The sequence below is a fragment of the Crocodylus porosus genome, unplaced genomic scaffold, assembly GCF_001723895.1.
Source record: "Crocodylus porosus isolate Cpor-Errol unplaced genomic scaffold, CroPor_comp1, whole genome shotgun sequence".
Classification (NCBI taxonomy): domain Eukaryota; kingdom Metazoa; phylum Chordata; order Crocodylia; family Crocodylidae; genus Crocodylus; species Crocodylus porosus.
Genome location: NW_017728906.1, coordinates 180,469,585 through 180,492,075, shown reverse-complemented (window position 1 = coordinate 180,492,075; position 22,491 = coordinate 180,469,585). Strand labels below are relative to the sequence as shown.

The following is a 22,491-nucleotide window of genomic DNA, read 5'->3' as shown; positions in this document are numbered from 1 at the left end:
ATGAAGCCCCAACATCAGACAAGAAGCAGCCTACTCCAGTGGCAAGAGAGGCCAAGCCATGTATCCCAAGATGTGGCAGGATTGAAACTACTACTACAGTGTAAGCAACAGCTGCTGGTGGTTGGCAACTCCCCTCAGCAGAGCATGAAGCCATCCATCTGCTGCCCTGCCCTATTGGCTCTGGAGGTCTGCAGCCTGCCAGGAGCCTGCATCTGAGACATCCCAGAAAGGTTACCCAGACTGACTTATCCAGCCCTTTGACTGCTATCTGATGCTGCTCATTCATGTGGGCACTAATGATACTGCATGGTAATTAAGTAGGAAAAATTGAAGATCCTAACATAACTGGGATTATGGAGACACGATGGGATAGCTCACATGACTAGACTACTGTTGTGGATGGTGTCACAAACTCACCATATCTTGAGGTGTTTCTTGGATGTCATGTATGTTTTCTTGAGTTGATTTTATTGATATGGTGTGTGTGGTTTTGATAGATGACATTAAGCTGCAGTTAGCCTTATATTGGGTATAAATATATATTTATGTGCCATAGTAGGTCCAGGGTTGCATAACACGATAATGATTTTAGGTGTTGCTCCCTAAACAGAATTTCACATCTGGCAAACAATAAAAATTGAAATGCCTGAGAGAAGTAATCACTGAGAATTAGTGTCTGACATACATATGTTTGATGGTCAGTCAAATACACCCTTACAAACGTAGTCCAAGGTACATAAGTCAGCCCCTTCTAGATGATGATGAATTAACTTTTAAAAAGATAGACCGGTAGCAAGAATGAAAACTGAAAATAGGCTATGCAGGAAAGGACATTATTCACAATTGGAGAAATAAATGAGAGTTGGTATCCTAAAGATACTGGGTTAGCAATTTAGGTCTGAAAGGATGTTAATACTCTCTGGGTCATAACCGGAGCAGGAAAGACTTCTGATCTAGTAAGCGCGCACGCACACACATACATGCACACACACACGGGGCAGGAAGTCATATATATATATTATGGGCTCCCCAAGAATCCAGTGGATAATGTATATAAATGACCAGATAAGAAAATATACTTAAGCCTTGCTATGAGAGCAACTGTTTTTTCTAAAGTTTCCTGGATATAAGGGACTTCAGTCACTCATCTTGCACTCTCAATTGAATAGGCTGACAGGAGAATTTGCAGGATGACTTGACAGGTAGGTCGAAGTCAACAGCTGCTTTCTAACCTGTGGAGCTGAGCAGATCTTAGAGCTAAGATGCAGAGATAAAGTAAAATCATTGTTCCGATATTTTATTTTATTTTGTTTATTCTTATATATATATATATATATATATATATATATATATCTGTAGCTTAACCTATGGATGCTGATATTTTATGTTTATTCTTGGCTTTATAATAAATCTTTTTGGTATTCTTTATAGCTTACCTTTTGTCAGTGGTTGGTATGATTTCAGAATATTTGCCTAAATAGGTAGGCCTCTTCTCCAGAAGTCTCTCATTTCTAAGCACATGACTGAAAAAGGTGGCAATCTTCTCTGTTTAGGTGGCAAGACATTAGTGAGGCAGCAGGTACCTTGGGCAAAGAAATTGGCCCCTTGGCACCCCTTGGCACAGTTTTGACTGTTCTCAGGGGTCAAGCAGCAGACTTCCGTGAGTGATCAGGTGCTGAAGGACATCCCTGTAGGTGCGAAAGTACACTGGGAGCATACCTCGAATAGGAGCTGGGTCAGGGTGTGCTACAGATGTATATAGCTTGTTTAGGAGGGATAAGCAGGGGAAAAAAGGAGATACTGCCTAATAAATAAAGGAGATATGTATTTATTCTGAAGCACAGTATGAAATGGGAAGTAGGTAAGAGCAATTCTCTAGTTGAAGGTCAGAAGGGAGAGCAACAGAGGGATGTCATGGTTTTAAAAGGCCCTTTTAAGGGTCAGGAAAAAGCTATCCCAATGAGATGGAAGAATAGGAAATGCAATATATGAGAAAGAACTTTGTCACTACAATGGTGATTAAGGATTGGAACAGGCATTCTGAAGGAATTGTTGAATCTCCATCCTTGGAAATTTTCAAGAGCAGGTTAGAAAGACACTTGGCTGGGATAGATGTCTCCTTTTTTCCTCTCCCTGTCCTTGCATTAATCAGGGATCCGGTCTTGAGTAGGGAGCTGAACTAGTGAGATTTCATAAGGTCCTTTGCAGCCCTGCCCTCTTATGTGACATGTTACTAAGAGATGTGTTCAAGGTTATAAAATCATTGTGTGTCACATCCTGAAATAGGAAAGAGGATTTTCTCAAAGTGCTGCACTGTACCTCTTTTACATTGCATCTCTTCTACTGTACAAAGCTCTAACACTACATAACATTATTATAACATTTCTGAATGGCTTTTTTTTAAATATTATTTTTCTTCTATCTAGGACCCATTGGATTTACTTGGATAAAACATTACTGTACTTATGATAAAGGGACAAAGACTTTTACAATGAGCCTAGCTGAAACAAAGTCTGGTGGGAAAGTCGTGAGTATTGCATTGAGTTATACCCAAAATTGTATATGAACTTTTTTATATGAAGACATCAGCAAGACATATAAGGAAAATAGTATTTAATGTATCAGAGGCATTCAGGTGAACAAATGAAGAGTTGCTTTTGCAATAAAATGATTAACATTGGCAAATGTTTTTACATGTGAAACTAAAGGTCATATTACATATTGGAAATAAAATTACCTACCTTTTATGTAATATATTTCAAAACTATTACTATTGTAGTCCTGTTTCCCACGGTATATCAACTGACACGAAAACTACAGGACTTAGCACAGGAACAGGATTTAAATGTCCTCATTTTTGTATTTTTAAAAAATGTTCATAATCTAATCAGATCAAGATATATGGATTTTGGACTACTGCATACCATCAGGTTTCCTTATAGAGGTACATGTATTCCCAATGTGTAATTTCAAATTTAGATGTTTGATCTGAAATAAGTACACAATTATATGAAGAAGAAGCTATTTAAATTATATTAATATACAATATGCATAACATTTTGGGATGATTGTAAATGTTTATATAATGTTAAGTCTTTAAGCATATTCATATAGTTAATGTCATGTAGTTAAACTTAAAGATCAGAGCCATGCTGTTGCAACATTGTGTCTATGTACTAATTTCCCTGTTTCTTTCTTATGCTTCTTTTATAGAATGGCCTTGTTACAAGCTCACCAGAAATACTCAAGTTAAAATCCTGTATCAGAAGAAAGACAGATTCAATCGATAAACGTTTCTGTTTTGATATTGAAGTATTTGAAAGGTCTGATTTTTTAATTATTATTTTTAATAAAATTAATTTAATTATCATGCTATAAAATAGCAATACTTCTGGACAATATGTGGTTCTTATTATAACAGCCACAAAATATTTCTCCATTTATCTGTGTACAAATGAGGACAAGTTTGCAAGAGTAAGCACCTAGTTTCTCCACACCTATTTTTCTGACCAAAGAATGGATAACATTGTCTATGTGATCTTATCATGGTCAATATACCAAGCTGGGTACATAAAAATGGATTTTTGTAGACCTTAAGTTTCAATTAGAAAGGCTGGTTTTAGACATTTGTCTCATAAATCTCTTTCTTAGACATGCTTTTGTTTTCCCCACATTTTTCTCTCAGATACAGAAGTTCTTCACTTAAAGTTTGCAATTGTAAATGAATTGTTACAATACTGTTTTTATCTAAAGTAAAAGAGAGAACTTATTTTTCCCATAAGCTGAAACAATTGCATAAATATTTCCCCGAGTACTGCTGTACACATTTAATTGTCCAAAATGAAGAGAAACAGTTTTGAATATTTGTGAGAAAATACATATGGACAATACTCTATGAAATTAATCTTTATTCATTAAGAAATTGGAACTTGATATGTTGAATAAACATCTTCCTTAAAGTCTTGGTGAACTAAGCAGGAATAATAAATTCACACTCTTAATATAATTCTTGCTTGGTCATTCTCTAAAAGACTGCAGTATTTTCTTGAATATAAGATGACCGTGAATATAAGATGGTCCTCTAATAATTGGATTCTTTATATGTAATTTTTATAAATTTATTATAAATTTCCAGGTATAGAATCTAATTATTGGAGGTTTGCCTTGAATTTGCCCCCCCACTCACTGCTACACCAAGAAAAATAAATCTGAGAGGCACCATCCTCCTTGCAGCCCCTTCATCTCCTCCTCACTCTCAGACCCTGCTCTCCCTGGGAGCATCCAGACGAGTGCGCACATGCCTCTTATAGCATCTCAAAGTCATTTGAGACGCTGCAAGAGGCACATGTGAGAACAAAAAAAACATTCCCCGAGGGTCCAAAAATATCCAGAGGTCAAAAAATATGTGTTTTTGTTGTTGTTATTGTTGGGTTTTTTTACAGTGCTGGGACACTGGGGCCCAGTGAGGCAGCCATCAGGGGTGCTGCAGAAGCCATTAGGGGATAGGGCCAGGTGGGGATCCGGGGGAGGCAGGAGCCAGCAGGGGATGTGGCTGGGCAGTGCAGCGATCCGGGGGGCTTGGGAAGCGGGCAGGGAATGCGGCCTTTGGGGGGTCCCGCATGATCCTCTCCCCCCTCCTCCAGACTCTCCCACCTCCTACTTACTGGCACGGAGCTCGGGTCCAGCTCCCTGCGGCTGGCATGCTGCCTGCCCTGGACTGGCAGGCAGGGTGCTTCAGCACCAGTGTGAGGGCCAGCCATAGAGATGCTTTGGCTGGCTGCCTGAATAGCTCTGTGGAAGACCTGAGGCTCATTTGCCCCGCTTTTTTCACCCAGGATATTTTTTGACCCTTGACTATCCAGGAGTCTAATTTTGTCCCCACGCTGCAAATTTGCAGTGCAGGGAGCATTTTTTTTGTTCATGCATGTGCCTCTTGCAGTGTCTCAAAGGGCTTTGAGATGCTGCAAGAGGCATATGCATGCTCGTCTGGATGCACCTCCTGAGTGCAAATAGAAGTGAGGGGCAAATTTAAAACACTAACTTTGAAATAAACATGCCTGTACTAATTTGTATTTCGGCAAATGGACTTATTTCATCCAGAATTGATGCACTTTACCTTTTTGAAACTGCTGAAAGTTTTAGCACAGGTACTCCATAAACCCACTTTTAAACAGCACTTTTGTATTTATTTATATGCAACTAGTCCAGAGCTGAAATGCTTATGATTTATCATATAGTTCATTGGGCTGGGCCACAGCAGAGTCAACAGTGGTTCAAGCCATGGTGACTCCATAGTACAGCACTGCTCAGTATGTATACTCCCCCACAAAGAATCCATATGCTAATTAGCCTCCCACTTGTAACTGGAACTGGGTGTTCTTGTCACGAGTCCTGGGATCCTCCAAATATATATATGCAGATGAGGTGAAGGCCACCTGGTCTGGCTCCACCTCATGGATGGCAGGGCCACACTAATCATATGTTTTGTTGGATATATGGATGTAATCACATGTCTTGTTGTGACAGGCTGAAGGTGGGGGAAGAGGGGGGGAGACAGAGGGATTCTCTGTTTGGGGCCCCATTTTGTTAAATTTGCCAGACAGTTAAAGCTGGTAAAGAATCAAGCATAATTGGAAATGGCAGCTGTGGGTGGGAAGATGAAATTGAAATGTATTAAATGCTGTGGCTCACCATGACTTGAAAAAGAGTTGCCCCTGAGGGGGACTGGACACATCTACACATATGTTTTAATGACTATTACTATAATGTATTCTACTGCCCATTAAAGCATCATGGCAAAAACAGTGCTAATACACTAATGCTCTGTAGAATTAGTTGCCTGCACATTAAGAGTCAATAAAAAGATCTTTGCTTTTCCTGCTGTGCATTAGAGCAGCCTCAAGTGCCTTTATGTAATGCCTCCCATTAAGGCTACTTAATACGTAGTAACAAAAGTGCATTAATGAGCATGTAGACATGTCCACTGAGCACAGTGGGCTCTGCCATATTTCTTATTCAGATGGGCTGCACCAACCTATGCTGGTGCAAGATTCCCATCAGTAGGTCTGTCCAATATGGATTATATAGTCATGCTTACTGTTGGCTGCATTTAATCAGTTTCACAGTTGGTTACCATTACCGATCACATGCTGTTTTTGGCAGCAGTTTAATGATAGTGTATTTAATGAGGTTTCTTTGAATGCTGATTGGGGGGAAAGCCTTATCTCATATTCAAGTAATTATCCTGTTTTACCAATTTACAGTAATAATTATATTTGTCAATTTATGATGCTAATTTGATAGTGACTCTGCTGTTTATAAAGTACCAAATGATATATATTAGATTTATATTAAAATAATAAATAAATGTCAAGCATCATAGTCTGGTTTGGAAACATATAGAGATAAATTACTCCATTTGCTACCTCTTAGAGTCTTTTAGGACCCTGGCAAATAATACATATATGGCGTAGTTAACATGTCCAGGTTCCAGGACAATGACCTCCTGCCTGATCCTTGCAATGTGGCATGGAAGGATGGGCAATTTTTGACATGGGGTATAAAATTCCTTAGATCTCAGTCATGCCATTAGTTTAATATCTCCCAGGAACTGTAATTTTAAAACAATATGAACACAAGCATTATACTCTTTTCTGGTTTTTTCAGAATCAGCGAAGTGACAATTTTGTTTTGGCAAATAAAATCAGTGTTCTTGAAATTCAAAGGAATTAAATATATCCAACAAAACTATGATAGTAGTAAAGTAGCATGAAGAGTTTTGTCCTTAAATCCATAATAATGTCTTACAGTTCGCTTTAAAGACTAATTTATACAGGATTCAAATAAAACTCTTTATAGTTGCTTGTGTTCATTATGGTTTACTTTAACAAATTATCATACGAAGAGTTTACATCTAAAGGTAATAAATTGTTGTTTCCACACCATAAGCTTCATCAAGATATTACAGACTGCATCTAGCAGCTCACTTGCCCAGAGCCAGCTCAGTATGCTCAGACTGTGAGAGAGTTAACTGGATTCTGCCCCTTCTGCTTCCACAACTACAGAGAAGCATCAGCCTTCTTACCAGCTATGAGTTACAGCATCTGCTTGCTTCTGCCTACCCTTCCAAGAAAAATCAGCTTCCCTTGATTAAGACATGAGTACCACTTTTGATTTGGGGGGCAGAGGTACATGTGGTATGCAAGTAAATACTGTATTTCTCTAATGCCACAAAGTAGTTTATACTTGAAACTAAAGTGATGTCCTTAGTTCTTCCCTGTTGCCCACTTGTATGCATGCAATCATGCTTTCTTTATTTTAATGTCCAGGATGCAGATTTGGGGGAAGATAAATAAATTGTAAATAATGTTTGTTTTGTTTTAATAGACCTGGGATCATTACACTGCAGGCTTCTTCAGAATCCAATAGAAAACTTTGGTTGGAAGCCATGGATGGAAAGGAGCCAGTAAGGAAATTTTGTTGTTGTTATACAGTCCGATTTCTCATAAAAAATGAATCAATTTTGTGTGAATTTCAAAATACCTCAAACATATAAGACACATGTACAATTCAGTGCATATATATAGTAAAGTATTTACCTTATGTAGGTGATAAGGTAATTAAAATAGTAAAGTAATAATTAAAGAATGAAACTAAAAAAGGATATGTCCAATCTAAATTCACACTCAGCTTCATTTGCGTCATTACTTAAGGTTTTCACAGTCCAACCAGCTGCATAGTATACTGGCATACAGAATATATGGGCAGAGATATAATTTTGCTCTCCTTGGTGGTATAACAAAAAATCATCTTGGATGTCAGAAGCCACCACAGGCCTCCACCCAGATGGAGCCCCTGGCTCTCAGCTGTGGGGGCTGCCTGTCGCTTTTTCAGGCTCTGGGGCCCGGGAGCATGGCCACCTCCCCTTGCGGGGTCTGCTCCCTACTGGGGTCTCTGGTGTGCCAGCTGGAGGAGCTCCAGGCCACAGTCCAGAGACTGCATGCCATCAGGGACTGTGAGCAAGAGATAGACTCCTAGTGCCAGGCCCTTCTCCCCCAGGAGATGGAGGGTAGACCATGGTCTCCCTCCAGGACAAGGGAGGACTTAGTGTCCAGCCCAGGGGTTGGACCAAGGTGGTCAAGGGCCCCAACGCCTGCCGCACCAAGGCCTCTGCCCCGCCAGAGCTCAGCAACACATACGAACCTCTTGCATCCCCCACGAAGCCTGCTGTGTTGCCAGCTCCTGCAGGCAACACAGGTTCTACTGTAGCTACGGCTCCAATTCTCCCCAAGACCAAACGCAAAGTGTTTGTTGTGGGAAACTCCGTCCTGAGGGGGACTGATGGGGCAATCTGCTGCTCTGACCCCTTAGCCCGGGAAGTCTGATGCTTCCCAGGAGCTCACATCTGAGACATTGAGGAGAAGATCCCTAAACTCCTCCAGCCCACTGACCTCTATTCCATGCTCCTTATCCATGTGGGCACCACAGACATGGCTCGGAGAGCTCCCAGCCAGGTCATGAACTGCTACAGGGATTTGGGAGCAGGACTAAAGAGTCTGGGGGAGCAGGTGGTGTTTTCTTTGATCCTCCCAGTCTCGGGCTATGGGCTGAGGAAAGAGAGGAGGATCCAGGTAGTGAACCAAAGACTGCAGTGCTGGTGTCATCAGGAAGGCTTTGGCTTTCATGACCACAGTCTGCTGTTTGGTGAGAGAGGCAGCGAGCTTCTGGGAAGGGATGGCCTCCACCTCTCTCCGCTGGTGAGTCTCAGCCAGACTGGCTGACCTGCTCCACCAGGCTTTAAACTAAGCCCACTGGGGGATGGAGGAACTACTGCCACCACTGGCCCACTAAGCAACCCTTGCAAAGCCAGCGGGCCTAGGCACTTAAGGGATCCCACCCCTGCTTCAGCCCTGGATCAATCTGTGGGCAAGGCAGGGGCCCCCAAGGGGACATTTGCTTGCCTGTACACGAATTCCAGGAGCTTGGGGAATAAGCAGGAGGAACTCATCCTCCTGCTTAACACAAATAATTACGATGTCATAGGGATAACAGACTAGCTGACAGCAGTATCCTGAGGGATAGCCAGTATGGGTTTGTTGCAGGTAGATCTTGCTTGACCAATCTCGTTTCCTTCTACAACCAGGTGACCTATCACCTGCTCATATATCTTGACTTCAAAAAAGCCTTCGATCTGGTATCTGATGATCACCTCTTGGCAAAACTGGCTAACTGCGGCCTCGGGTTCACCATGATCCGCTGTTTGGGGAATTGGCTCCATGGTTAGACCCAGAGCATGGTGGTTGACAGAAGTCATTTTTCATGGTGCCCTGTGACCAGTGGGGTCCTCCAAGGCTTTGTCCTTGGATCCTGTATTGTTCAACATCTTCATTAATGATGTGGACATTGCAATCGGAAGCAGACTGGCCAAGTTCGCCGAAGACGCCAAACTTTGGGGCAAAGCATCCCCACCAGAAGACAGGCGGACAATCCAGGCTGACCTGGACAGGTTCAGCAAATGGGCGGACAAGAACCTGATGGTGTTCCTCAGGTACACTATTAACACCAAAAAAACATAAGGTTCTCCACCTTGGGCTGAAAAACCTGCAGCATGCTTATAGGCTCAGCAGTGCTACACTGACTAGCACTGCAGATGAAAAGGACTTGGGGGTCATGATTAACCACAAGATGAACATGAATTTTCAATGTGACGTTGCACCTAGTAAAGCAAGCAAAATGCCAGCTTGCATCCATAGATGCTTCTCAAGTAAATCCCAGGATGTCATTCTCACATTGTACTCGGCCTTGGTGAGGCCACAGCTGGAGTATTGCATCCAGTTTTGGGCTCCGCAATTCAAAAAGGATGTGGAGAAGCTTGAGAGAGTCCAGAGAAGAGCCACGCGCATGATCAGAGGTCAGGAAAACAGACCTTAAGACGACAGGCTGAGAGCTATGGGACTCTAGCCTGGAAAAGCGCAGGCTCGGGTGAGCTGATGGCCACCTATAAGTTTATCAGGGGTGTTCACCAGGATCTGGGTGAACGATTGTTCACCAAAGCACCCCAAGGGATGACAAGGTCAAATGGTAATAAACTCCAACAAAACTGTTTCAGGCTGGACATAAGGAAGAATTTCTTTATTGTCCAAACCCCCAAGGTCTGGAACAGCCTGCCATCAGAGGTGGTTCAGGCACCCACATTGAACACCTTCAAGAGAAATTTGGATGCTTATCTTGCTGGGCTCCTATGACCCCAACTGACTTCCTTCCCCTGGGGCAGGAGCCTGGACTCGATGATCTTACAAGGTCCTTTTCAGCCTTAATGTCTATGAAATCTATGAAATGTGATGCCATGGAGAAGCAGTAGCAGGTGCTTCAGGGAAAATCAACAGGAATGACAGCCTTTAAGTGCCAATAAACAAAGCTGATTAGAGTTTTCTTTCTATCATTGACCCGCATTTGACATTTTCATTGAATATCAAGATGCCTTGGCAGATACCCAATGTGAAGAAAATGATCAATCAGAATTACAGGCTAAACTGAAAGTATTCTCACAGCCTTCCTCCTTGGCTGGAGCAGTGCAGAATGTAAGCAGGATCTGCTTATAATAGTAGTTTCCATAATACTAACTCCAAACATCTTTCAGGTGCTCAGACATCTAGTTTAACTAAACTGTCATCAGGGAGCTTGCCTGCCAGAGCCAATATTTTAAGTTTCATGCTCTGGTAAGCTTGTTCATAGTAATAAATGTGAGGAGCAAGACTTTCCTCAGGTACACTGTTAACACAAAATTTGTGGGTGCTGGCTTGAGAGCTGTCAACCAATTTGGTACTAGGGAACTAAGACTTAAAATCATAAATGTTAATCCTTTGCACTAATTTCTTTTTCAGATTTACACACTACCTGCCATCATTAGCAAGAAAGAAGAAAGTAAGTTTTTCATTATAGAAAGTTATGAAATGTACCTACATTTTTAAAATGCCCTCTTCTGGCAGACAAGGTTCTTTGGGTAAATCTGATATCTTCTATTAGACCATTAGTTGGAATTTGCAAGGTTTTGGATACAAACACTCTTCTTCAGGCTGAAAAAGCATCTGCAGTTGTACTGTGCTCTTCCTGGATGGAATAGTATAGAATCCAAGCCAGAGGTCAGCATGCAAGAATACCCGTCAGTTAAAATGCAAATTAAGGCAATCAATGGGTAAGAAACAGGTGAGGGTCCAGCAGAGAAGAAGGGGAATGTAGACCTGGTGATGAGATGTAGCTGGTGAATAGTAGAGAGGTTATCTGGGCTATCAGATGGCAGGGAAGTTAGAATGTGCCATAAATCATGGACATTTTGTCCATGATTTTTTGTATCCAGTAGATTTATGAAGTAAAGTTCATAGGCTTGTCTGTGAAAGGTGTTTTGTAAATTCCCTTTCAGGATTAGAACTGAGAGATTAGGGAGAGGGTGGTTGTCTTGTAAGAAATGTGCCACAAGGTTTCTCCTACGTATTTTCCATCAGCGTATTTAGTGCCCTGGGTGAGATGTATTACATTTCTGGAGGTGCAAGTGTAAGATCCAGGAACAGTGATAGTTTTGTTTTGGGGTGTAGTTATTGTGGGGGTGATGGAGCTATGTTGGCAGGTTTTACATTTCTTGTCATGGCATGGTCTGAATCTATTCGGTGCGTCTTGGGCCATAGGAAGTTTGCTTTTGGTGATGAGGTTGGTGAGGTTCAGTGCTTGTGTAAAATCTAGGATTGGTGATTCTCAGAAGATCTGTTTAAGAACTGGGTTTCTTCTATTATAGGTGCCATTATATGAGGATTTTCTGTATAGGTTCCAGGGAGGGATATGTCATAACTAATGGTGTGCAATTCATGGGGATTTTCTTTTGGTACTGCGTCAGTTTTTTACGTGATGTCTGGGTGGCTCTTTCAAAAGTATATCCATCTCTCTGTAGGAGTGTCCTTGTTGAGTGAAGACCCTTTTGATATTTATGATTTGACAATCACAGGTGTTCCCAGTGCAAATTCAGTGGTCTTGAAGGGTTTGGCTGTATATTGTAGCTTTCTTGGTGTGTTTAGGGTGATTGCTGGTTCTGTACAGATATATATGTTGGTCCATGGGTTTCTTGCATGTGGGAGTTTGTATTTTACCATTCTGGATAGTGATCATAATGTCTAAAAAGGAACTGTTGGTGCTGGAGTACCGTAGACCCTCAATTTATGCGAGTATTGTGTTCCAGGGGAATTTCGTATAAGTCAAATGCATGTAAGTCTGGTTGACTTTCCCCATAGGAAATAATAGAATACTGTGGGGTTGCGTACCCCGACATACCTTAGTCAGAGTTTTTTCCCCCATTTCTTGGCAGAATCGCCTTTAGGAGGTGCGCTTAGCGTCTCACTTATGCATCTTAAGATGTCGCCACCACAATGGTGGCACAGCTCTGCTTGATTCCACCTGCAAATCTTGTGAGACATTCAAGTATATATGCGAAGCTCATGAGCATTCGCGTATAAGCGCAAATGATGTGCATCTCAAGGGGCATTTTCCAGTCCAGACCCTAATAAAAAATCATGTAAACATGAGACGTGTAAGTCGGAATCACATAAATCAGGGATCTACTGTATTCAAAATATCATCTGATGAAATGGTGATGATTATTTAATTTCTGAGGAAATCAATCGGAGATTGCAGGTTTCAGTCCAAATGATGAAAAGGTCATTAATATATCTGAAGTATAGCAAGGGTTTGATGGTGCAGTCTTTGAGGAATTCTTCTTCCAGCTTGCCCGTAAAAAGGTTGGCATATTGTGGCATTTTGGTGCACATAGCTGTGCCCATGGTCTAGAGGAAGTGTTGGTTATTGAAAGTGAAGTTGTGTGTGAGGATGAAGTGTATAAGTTCAGTAGTATCTTTAGGTCTGAACTCTAAACTGTAATCTTGCTTTTGTAAATATGTAAGGCAGACTTCTTTTCTGGCATATTCAATTCCAGATATTTTAAAATATCTTTCCTGTATTGCTGCAAATTACTATTCTCTCAAGTTTCAACAAAGACCATCCCATCCCAACATTCAGTTACATACACTGTGAAAAAGTCTTATATTTGTATAACATCCAGTAAAAATTGAGGGAAAATTCAATCAGCAATGCATATAATTATTCTAAAAATAGTGTACTATATGCCAATTTCTCTTCAGATAGATAACTAGATACACATAACTAATATATATAGACAGATTAGGTTAAAGTAGATATAGAGTACCTACATTGATATAGATAGGTTAGTTAAAATTTTAAGTTGTTGTTTTCTACTTGATGGCGTTTATTTTAACTGTAATGAATGTATCATTTAAAAAATTTAATTCAGCTAGTTAGAAAAGTGTGCAGTGAAAATGAAAAATATATTAATATAATTTGACATTAATATAGTAATGTCAAAAGGTGCTTGTTGACCCTGTTCATTAATAGTTTTACTGTAAGGGTTGCTTGTCTAGCTACCTTTTCTGGCCATCTTAAAACAAGAACATTTGAATTGAAGGCTGCAGTTTTCAGAAAAACCTAAAGACATTAGGCACATAAACTCCACTGAAACCATATTGGAGTTGAGCATCTTTGAAAATTTCAACCACAGTATGTAATATATCTTAACAAAATAAAATATATCATTGATAGCATGGGCCTTCCATGCTTCCTGAAATCTGTACATACAGGATTATTTCTATTCACTGTGAGTTGAAATCAATAGAACTAGCTGTGCAAAACATTAAATATGTGTAAGCTCTTGCAGGATAGCAAAGTATTGAGCTGAGGGAAAGGTGTCTCATGGATTCTGCAGGCATCTGGTTTTGATTTATTCCCATATTGTTTTGTCTCTGCAGGTCTGAAAGGCATAGTCTGTGTGTGTGGTATTCCTAAAATATACATCCTCTTAAACTGTCAAACTTTCCACCATACAAGTGCTAGGGTATGCTTATGGTCTTTTATTTGTAACAGAAAAAGATATTAGTTTATTTTTTTAAAAGATGCATGCAAAAACCCTGAATATATGTGTGTTAGTTCTTTAATTATCAGAAAGTGTGTTTCCCTTTGTGTGAAGGAGTAGAGACTGAATCAACAATTATATAAAGGAAAGCTACTAACTCTAGATATTTTGCTTTCAGCAACAACAGCATAGAAACCATGTTGAGGCTAACATAAAGACGTAGTTATACACAAAATGAGATTAATGTGAATAATGTGGTTTTGTTCAATTTATAGTGTTCTTAAATGAAGCAGGCTTTAACTTTGTGAGGAAATGTATTCATGCTGTGGAAACAAGAGGTATGTCTCAAATTTTACATAACACATCTATTGTACATATACACTTATATATACTGTATTGTCTATTTGCTATTATATTTTCTCTTCGAAAAATTTTTCTGCGCTGTGAGTAAATAGGAAATATTTTTCCTAACTTCGTTTTGGAATCTTAGCCAACAGACATTAAAAAGAAGGTGCATCAGGATCTGATGTATGATCCCAGCAATCACACCTTCTGCCACGCCACATGTGCATGGAAGGAAGCACAATGATGAGATAAAGTAATAGACCCCATCACCACATATTGTTGGTGCTGGGGGAGCCCAGTGGTCTCTGCCTCTGGAGCCCATGAGTGTGCTCCAGAGGCAGAGACTACTGGCCATTCAGTCAGAGGTGTGGTAGGAACCAGCCACATAATTATTACACATATTTTGTGTAATAACTTTATCACTTATTTCTGCTGGAGTTTTTTCACAGCATTACTTGAATGAATGTCACTTCTTAAAACAGGATTAACCAGTTAATCGTTTTACGTGCAGTGCATATCAGTGGCCTTAATGTCATTTAGCTTTTACTTTTTGTGGGTTGTTATGCCTAAAAGTTGTCAAAAATCCTTTCATAAAAATTTTAAATTTATAATTTATATGTAAATTAGAAAAAAGATGTTTTCAAAATGTCTTTCTTGACTTTTCTTCTATTAGTAAACATAATACTCAGAACTCCAATAATTTTATTGCTTTTATATCAGACATGCAGTTTGTGTTTAACAATTGTAATTCAGTGGTATAGTATGTGTGTACTATATGGGGAAAAAACAAAATAACAGTCAAGCTGATGCTGATAGGTAATTTTTTACTAGTCAGAGTTGATCAGTCCTTGGTTCATCCAGGTAAAAGCGCTAAGATTATCTTCCTGTACCTGAAAACAAAATTTGAACCACCATGTTCTAAGATACAATATCACCTGAAACATTCTTAAATAGTAAACCTTGATTTGAAACACTTGACAAAATTTAATAACATTATTTGCATTAAAAGCAAATATGTGTATTAGAGATTTTTTTTTGGAAGGAGGTGTTTTGTTTTGTTTTATGGATCGCCAGAAGCGTGCTCTAGTTAGGTTTTTGTGACAAAATATAATTGGTTTCCCTCAGGCAATAGGCAAAACTAATTAGAATATTACTTTGCCATGGTTACACCTAAGAGCTCAGTAGAGCAAAAGGAGCTATGGAGTGAAAAAAAGGGTTACATCAAGATTTTTTGCTAACTTAGTTTTTATCATTTCTGAGGGTTTTGCTTTGAAAGTATAGCTACTGGTAACAAAACTACTGAAATTGGAAGGCTAAAGTAATACAAATTCTTGAACTTGAACATTATCTATTAGAACCTCAACTACTATAAAAACTAAATTTACTTCCATTTAGGACGTGGCTGTCAAAAGTGTTAGCCTATAGAAAGATGTAATTTTTAACCACTTCAAAAAGTATGCTGGAATTGCTGCAGAGGAGAATCTCATCAGCTGTTACAGTGTAACTGTTACCTCTGCATGCTCCTGTAGCCAGGCAGGTGAGCTAAATTGCTCCAACTTTAACTCTAAACGAAGCAGTGTTAAAGCTGCAACAGTTTTGCTGTACTTTTACAATTAAATTGCTGTGGCTTTTATCAGTATAAATTGATTCTGATATAACTCTTATGCTTATCTACAACTTCAACAGATAGTCGGGACCCATACGTTGTCAACCCTTACCATAGATCATTTAAAATGGTGTTGGGATTTACCACAGTCCAAATATATTAGCTAGGAGTCAGATGGCTGAATATTCAAAACTTACACCCAGCATGTCACTTATATCTTTATTTGTATTAAAGTGCAGTGGTTCAGTTTGCTGTCCTGTTTTTTTTTCCCTATAGGTATCACAATCTTAGGGCTGTACAGAATAGGAGGTGTGAATTCTAAAGTGCAAAAGCTAATGAATACCGTATTTTGTAAGTATTGTGAATGAACATCAGTCTGTAATATGCACCATGTATGTTTTGAACATGACTTATTTTACTGCATCTACTCAAATTAGTCTGGTTTGTACAGACAGTTACAGGCAGAAAATTAAGCTTGCATTTTAGTTCTATTTTACATCAATCATAGAAAGTGAGGATTGGAAGGGACCTCAGGAGGTCATCTAGTCCAATCCCCTGCTTAAAGCAAGACCATCCTCAACTAGATCATCCCAGCCAAGGCTTTGTCTAGCCAGATTTTGAAACCCCCAAGCATGGAGCTTCTACCACCTCTCTGGGTAACCTGATGCAGTGGTTTACCACCCTCCTAATGAGAAAATTCTTCCTAATATCTAACCAAAACTTCCCTTGCTGAAACTTGAGATGGTTGCTCCTTGTTCTGGCACCTACCACTACTGAGAACCGTCTACCTGCATCCTCTTTTGAACCTCCCACCCTTCGGGTAGTTGAAGGCTGCTATTAAATCCCCTCTCCGTCTTCTCTTCTGTAGACTAAATAAGCCCAGTTTCCTCAGTCTTTCCTCATAAGTCATGTCCCCCAGCCCCTCACCATTTTCATTGCCCTCCACTGAACTCTCTCCAATTTTTCCACATCCCTTCTTTAGTGAGAGGCCCAAAAACTGAACAGAGTACTCCAGATGTGGCCTCACCAGTGCTGAATAACGGGGAATAATCACTTCTCTGGACCTATTGGCAACACACCCACCAATGCAACCCAGTATACCATTAGCTTTCCTGGCAACAAGGGCACACTGCTGGCTCGTGTTCAGGTTATTGTCCACTGTAACTTCCAGATCCTTTTCTGCAGAGCTGCTGCCCAGCCAGTCAGCCCCCAGCCTGGACCAGTGCATGGGATTGTTCCATCCGTAGTGCAGGTCTTTGCACTTGTCCTTGTTGAACCTCAGGAGATTCCTTTTGGCCCAGTCCTTCAATTTGTCTAGGTCACTCTGAATCCTAGCCCTGCCCTCCAGCATATTTATTACCCCCTGCCCCAGCTTGGCGTCATCTGCAAACTTGCTGAAGGTGCACTCTATGCCATCTTCCAAGTTATTGATGGAGACATGAACAAAACTGGCCCCAGGACCGACCCCTGGGGCACTCCACTTGATACCTGCTGCCAACTAGAAATTGAGCCATTGAGCTACCCTTAGAGCCCACTGCCCCCTAACAGTCCACTCATCCAACCAACCCATATTTCCGTAGCTTGCCTGAGAGAATGTTGTAGGAGACTGTATCAAAAGCCTTGCTAAAAGCAAGGTTTACTACATCCACTCATCTCCCTGCATCCACAAAGCCACTCATTTCATCATAGAAGGCAATCAGGTTGGTCAGGCATGACTTGCCCTTGGTGAGTCCATGCTGACTGTTCCTAACCACCTTTTTCTCCTCCAAGTGCTTAGATATGGATTCCCTGAGGATCTGCTCCATAATTTTTCCAGGGACTGAGGTAAAGCTGACTGGCCTGTAATTCTCTGGATCTTCCTTTTTCCTTTCTTAAATATGGGCACTGTGTTTGCCCTTCTCCAATCATCTGGGATCCCTCCTAATCACCATGAGTTTTCAAAAATGATGGCCAGTGTCTCTGCAGTCACATCAGCTAACTCCCTCAGCACCCTCAGGTACATCCCATTCAGCCCCATGGACTTGTATATGTCCAGTTTTTCTAAATAGTCCCTGACCTTCAAACAGTACCTTAGTTTATAAATGTATTCTTTTGGTGGTCCAGGAGTTTTTCTTACCTTGCCAGTTTGTCTCTATGCACCCTCATTTTGAAGATTACTCTGCATCAGAACCCATCTACCAACTTTGGTTTAGCATTTGCTTTGTTATTTTTACACATAGCTCACATTCCTATATACTGAAAAACTGTTTGTTTTATTAATACTTTAACAAGGTGTAGGAACTTTCAACGTGTGCTCAAGTTGTTAGTTATTTGAGGCATAAAGTATTCAGGTTAATTGAATGCCTTATATGTTCAACTATTTAATGTGCTGCTTTTCTAGTTGTCTTGTTAATCAAAGTATGACACACTCATTCAATTTTTACCAGCCCCTAAATCTCCTCCCGATATGGATATTGATATGGAACTTTGGGACAACAAAACAATAACAAGTGGACTTAAAAACTACCTCAGGTGAGTATGGTACTCTATAGGAATCTGCATATTCCTTTTATCCCGTTAATCCTTGTTTATTAATATTGTGTTACGTCTCTTGCACTCATGAAAACACTACTGAAGATGCATTATTTTGTCTTGTTTAATATCCCAGCAATTTTTATTACTAAATCTCCATTTGATCATAGAATCTTCTGGTTCTGTTCTTGTAGAATTTTATATTCGGAATAGAACAAGTTAAGTGCTTGTAGTAATTTTATACATCTTTTTTCTCACCTTCCAAGCCAGAAAATAATGAACATTTCTAATTTGTTAAATCCTTTATCTAAACAGCATACACGGCATGACATTTCACAAATTGGTTCAAGTAGGATAAAAAATTGTAGAACTGTAAAAATGTTCATTCTTATATTTTAGTCTGTCATACTGATTGTTTCAAAAGGCTAGGTAAAATGTATACCCCAAATTAGTCAATTACTTCCAAGCATTTAACAATTAACAAATACATTGTACATATGAGTCAAGATTTTCAGAAACAACCCAGGGGTACCTCTGTGTTTGGACCCCAACCTGGGATAGAAGAACCGAGTTATCAGAGAGTGAATGCTCTAAAAGCCACATGACTTTGGGTCACTATAAGGACTTGTCATGGGAATACTAAAAGAAAGGGTTTGGCCACAATGAAAAAAAATATAGATGCCATTACTTTATCAGTACAAATCACTGTCTTTGCTTATTTTAAAACTACAAAATTAATAATGTTAGCAATAGCAATTTTTATTACTATGATTCAGAGATTACCATTTAAAACAAGAGTCTTTCCAGTCCAGTATGTATCAGTATATTAGTACCAAACTGAAGTTACTCAAGGTTGGGCACATCTACACAAGCTATTAATGCACATAAAATACTGTGCCTTCCCTGGAAGCATGACTACACATGCACCCTGCTGGAAGCTAATCTGCTCCCAATAAGAACAACCTGGTACAGGGCTGCTCCTGCCCCACTCTGCCCCCCTGCAGAAGCCATGGGGAGTCCCAGGCTCCCCCAGGGTACTAGCTTGGGGACTGGCAGGGGGCATGGTGCCAGGAGAGCTCTGCATGGGAGGGGTCCTAATGTGCAGGGGCTGGGAGACAGCTGCGGCTGCAGTTGGCAGAGCTGTCCCACCACATGCACATCCAGCCCCAGCAAGGGGCTGGAAGGGAGCTGTCCTTCTGGTGGGGCAGCTGCCAGTGGGCCCCGAGCTGGGTGAGAATTGAAGATTAGTCTACTTTACTGTAAAGTATCTCATGTAGATGTGCCCAATAAGTTCTCTAAAAGCCACATGGCTTAGGGTCACTATCAAGACTTGTAAGGGAAATACTAACAGAAGGGGTTTGGTCACACTGAAAAAAGAATAGAAGGTGCCATTTCTTTATTCATACAAATCACTGTCTTTATTTTTTTTGTAGTTTTAAAATAAGCAATGTCAACAATAATGATTTTGATTACTATGATTCAGAAATTGCCTTTTAAAAGAAGAGACTTTCCAGTTCAGTATATATCAGTATGTTGGTAGCAAACTGAAGTTGCTGAAGATTGGGCACATCTATGCATACCTATTCATATGCTGCAATAAACTCCAGTGCTTATCTCACTGAAATTTATTGCTGCTGGGTGCGCATCTGCACATGCACCCAGGATTGCAACATGTTGAGCTTGGACTGCGCAGCCCCAGCTGGCGAGGGGCCCCAGGAGTCAGCCTGCCAACCCAGGGCTGCTTCCCCCAGTAAAACGTGCTGCGGAGGGGCTGGCTGGGGCACAAGAGTTCTTCATTGTGGAGCCAGAGAGCAGCCAGCCTGCACACTGAAGTACCCTTGTGGCCCAGCCAGCCAGGGCATTTGTGCTGTGGCAGAACGTTTTAGTCTGCAGCAGAATAGTACTTGTATTTATAAGTACTATCCAGCTGTGGAGTAAATTAGTTTACTCCAGCCTAAAAGGGATGCTTATATAAGTCAACTATGCAGTAAACTTCTCATGTAGACATTTCTGTTGAGACTTAAAATGTGATGGTCTCTTCAGTATTCCAGCTTCAGTAAAAATTACACCTGGGCTCAGCAGTTTTTTTTGTGATTTACAACAATATAAGTTAGAAGAAAAGGCCTTTTTTGCTAAAGATTGCTGCTAGACCATTTTTTTCTTACAGAGTGGCCCTGAATTTAGCTAGAAAAGATTTTTACCAGGCCTTAACTATGACTGAATGATGCTGTTAGCCTATAGGCAGTGAATCAAATTGGATGGGATGTAAGTATTAGCTTCCAAACACAAACTTGGAAATTTAAAGACTTCTAAATAGAATTATAATGACAAAAAGTGTGGGAAAAGGTTTAAAAAAAAGATCAGATTGCTAAAATCTGCTTTTTTAATTTTATGACCAGGTGCCTTACAGAACCACTAATGACCTTCAAGTTACACAAGGATTTCATTCTTGCTGTTAGTAAGTAAAATGCTAAATAAATTAATATGTCTTCATGAAAATGATCCAAATCCATCTCTCTCAACTACCAATATTAAAGAAAATTTTCCTGATGTACCTATTCCAGTTTTGTTTTAAATGACCCAGGGAATGACTCAAATTACTAGATTTCAAGAGGTATGTAGTATTTCAAGAGGTATGTAGTATTATTTCGTATGTTAACACAGTAGCACTTTGAACCCACTATGATAGTCCTCACTCTTATATGTGCTCTACAAGCATAATAATCCTGGGGAGCTTACAGTTGAAGTGTGTGTGTGTGTGCATGCGCACGTGCATGTATCCATACATGTGCAAGCGTATGTGTGAACAGTATGAGTCAGCAGTAAATATAAAATAGGGGGAGGGAGGTTGCATAAAACATGCATGTTTTTCCTCCAGATCATCTGGAGGAAATTCAGGGACACATTATATGCAAGAAATACAAATCCCCATTAATTGCCATGACACACAGAATGGTTCTGGGAGCCATGGCAGTTAACATTGCTACTACCCCTGCTCCCAAATCTCAGGACCCCTGGAGAACCTCGTGGCTGGCTAAAATGATGCTGTGCTGTGCATGCTGCATCAAGTTGGTGTGCAGGGTCAGTCCATGGTCAAACCTCTATGTGGCCCCAGCCCTAGTGCACAGCCTCAACCCTAGCATATGGGTTTGGACCCAAATTGTGCTCCAGCATGCCAGATCAGGACCCTGCTGATCTCTGTAACATCATTAACACTAAATTTATTATCACAAAAACTTTCTGAGATGAAGGGGTAGCACTATCTTTTCATACAGATGGGGAACTGAGGTACAGAGAATAAAGTTAAATATGTATACTATTTTATGTGTTCTATGAAGACTCCTAGGATATCATTTGAAAGGGACGGTAATATTAGTATATTAATATATTAATTTATATAGTACCTTTCATATTTCAGGCACAATTCCTGTTGACTTTAGTTGTAATTGGAAGTGCCTAGCACTTCTGAAATCAGGCCTCAGGGTCTCAAATTAGGTACCTAGATACCTGGGAACACACAATTAGTGACCAGCTATGAATAGTTTATTTAAGTGACTTGCCAAATATTGTGTAGGAAATCTGTATGCATGCAGAGCTAGAGTCCAGTTCTTCAGGGCAGCTTTCGGTTGCTTTAACCAAGAGACATCATCCTTTCTTTTCCTGTATTTCCATTTCATTCACTTTGTACCTTTTGACTTCTGCAACAAGTGAAGCAGCGAACCTACAAATAGTATACTCTTCTGTTATACACCCTGATTCAACAAGGCACGTTCACCCCATACACTAAATTTGTCTTGTTCTAAAAATTGTATGTAAATCGTATAACCAAAGACTTGAACGTAATGCATATGAATAAGGAGGCCAAATCAAGGGTTGCACAAATGATCTAATGCAATTTTTCTAGTCCCATATCAAATGAGTGGGATAAGCCTTAAGGGAGGATAGGACACTTTGGAAGTGGTCTTCATAAATATTTGTTTACAACAAAGGAATTGTTGCCCTCAAAAATCTTGGTGTGGAAAGGAGTGTGCCTTCATGCGCCAGGCTCCATCCACTTCCCTTA

The 22,491-nt window shown here is 40.2% G+C and overlaps 1 protein-coding gene across 5 annotated transcripts in view; it reads left to right on the top strand.

The window, feature by feature from the left end:
• ARHGAP42 (Rho GTPase activating protein 42) overlaps positions 1 to 22,491 on the top strand; it is a 305,839-nt gene that overhangs the window by 237,763 nt on the left and 45,585 nt on the right. For all 5 annotated transcript variants that reach the window (XM_019530286.1, XM_019530287.1, XM_019530285.1 and 2 more), the window contains 8 exons: positions 2,427 to 2,527; positions 3,214 to 3,323; positions 7,387 to 7,465; positions 10,884 to 10,923; positions 14,242 to 14,304; positions 16,194 to 16,268; positions 18,344 to 18,428; positions 20,828 to 20,886. In XM_019530286.1, the coding sequence (XP_019385831.1) occupies positions 2,427 to 2,527; positions 3,214 to 3,323; positions 7,387 to 7,465; positions 10,884 to 10,923; positions 14,242 to 14,304; positions 16,194 to 16,268; positions 18,344 to 18,428; positions 20,828 to 20,886 (612 nt within the window). The remainder of the gene's footprint in view (positions 1 to 2,426; positions 2,528 to 3,213; positions 3,324 to 7,386; positions 7,466 to 10,883; positions 10,924 to 14,241; positions 14,305 to 16,193; positions 16,269 to 18,343; positions 18,429 to 20,827; positions 20,887 to 22,491) is intronic.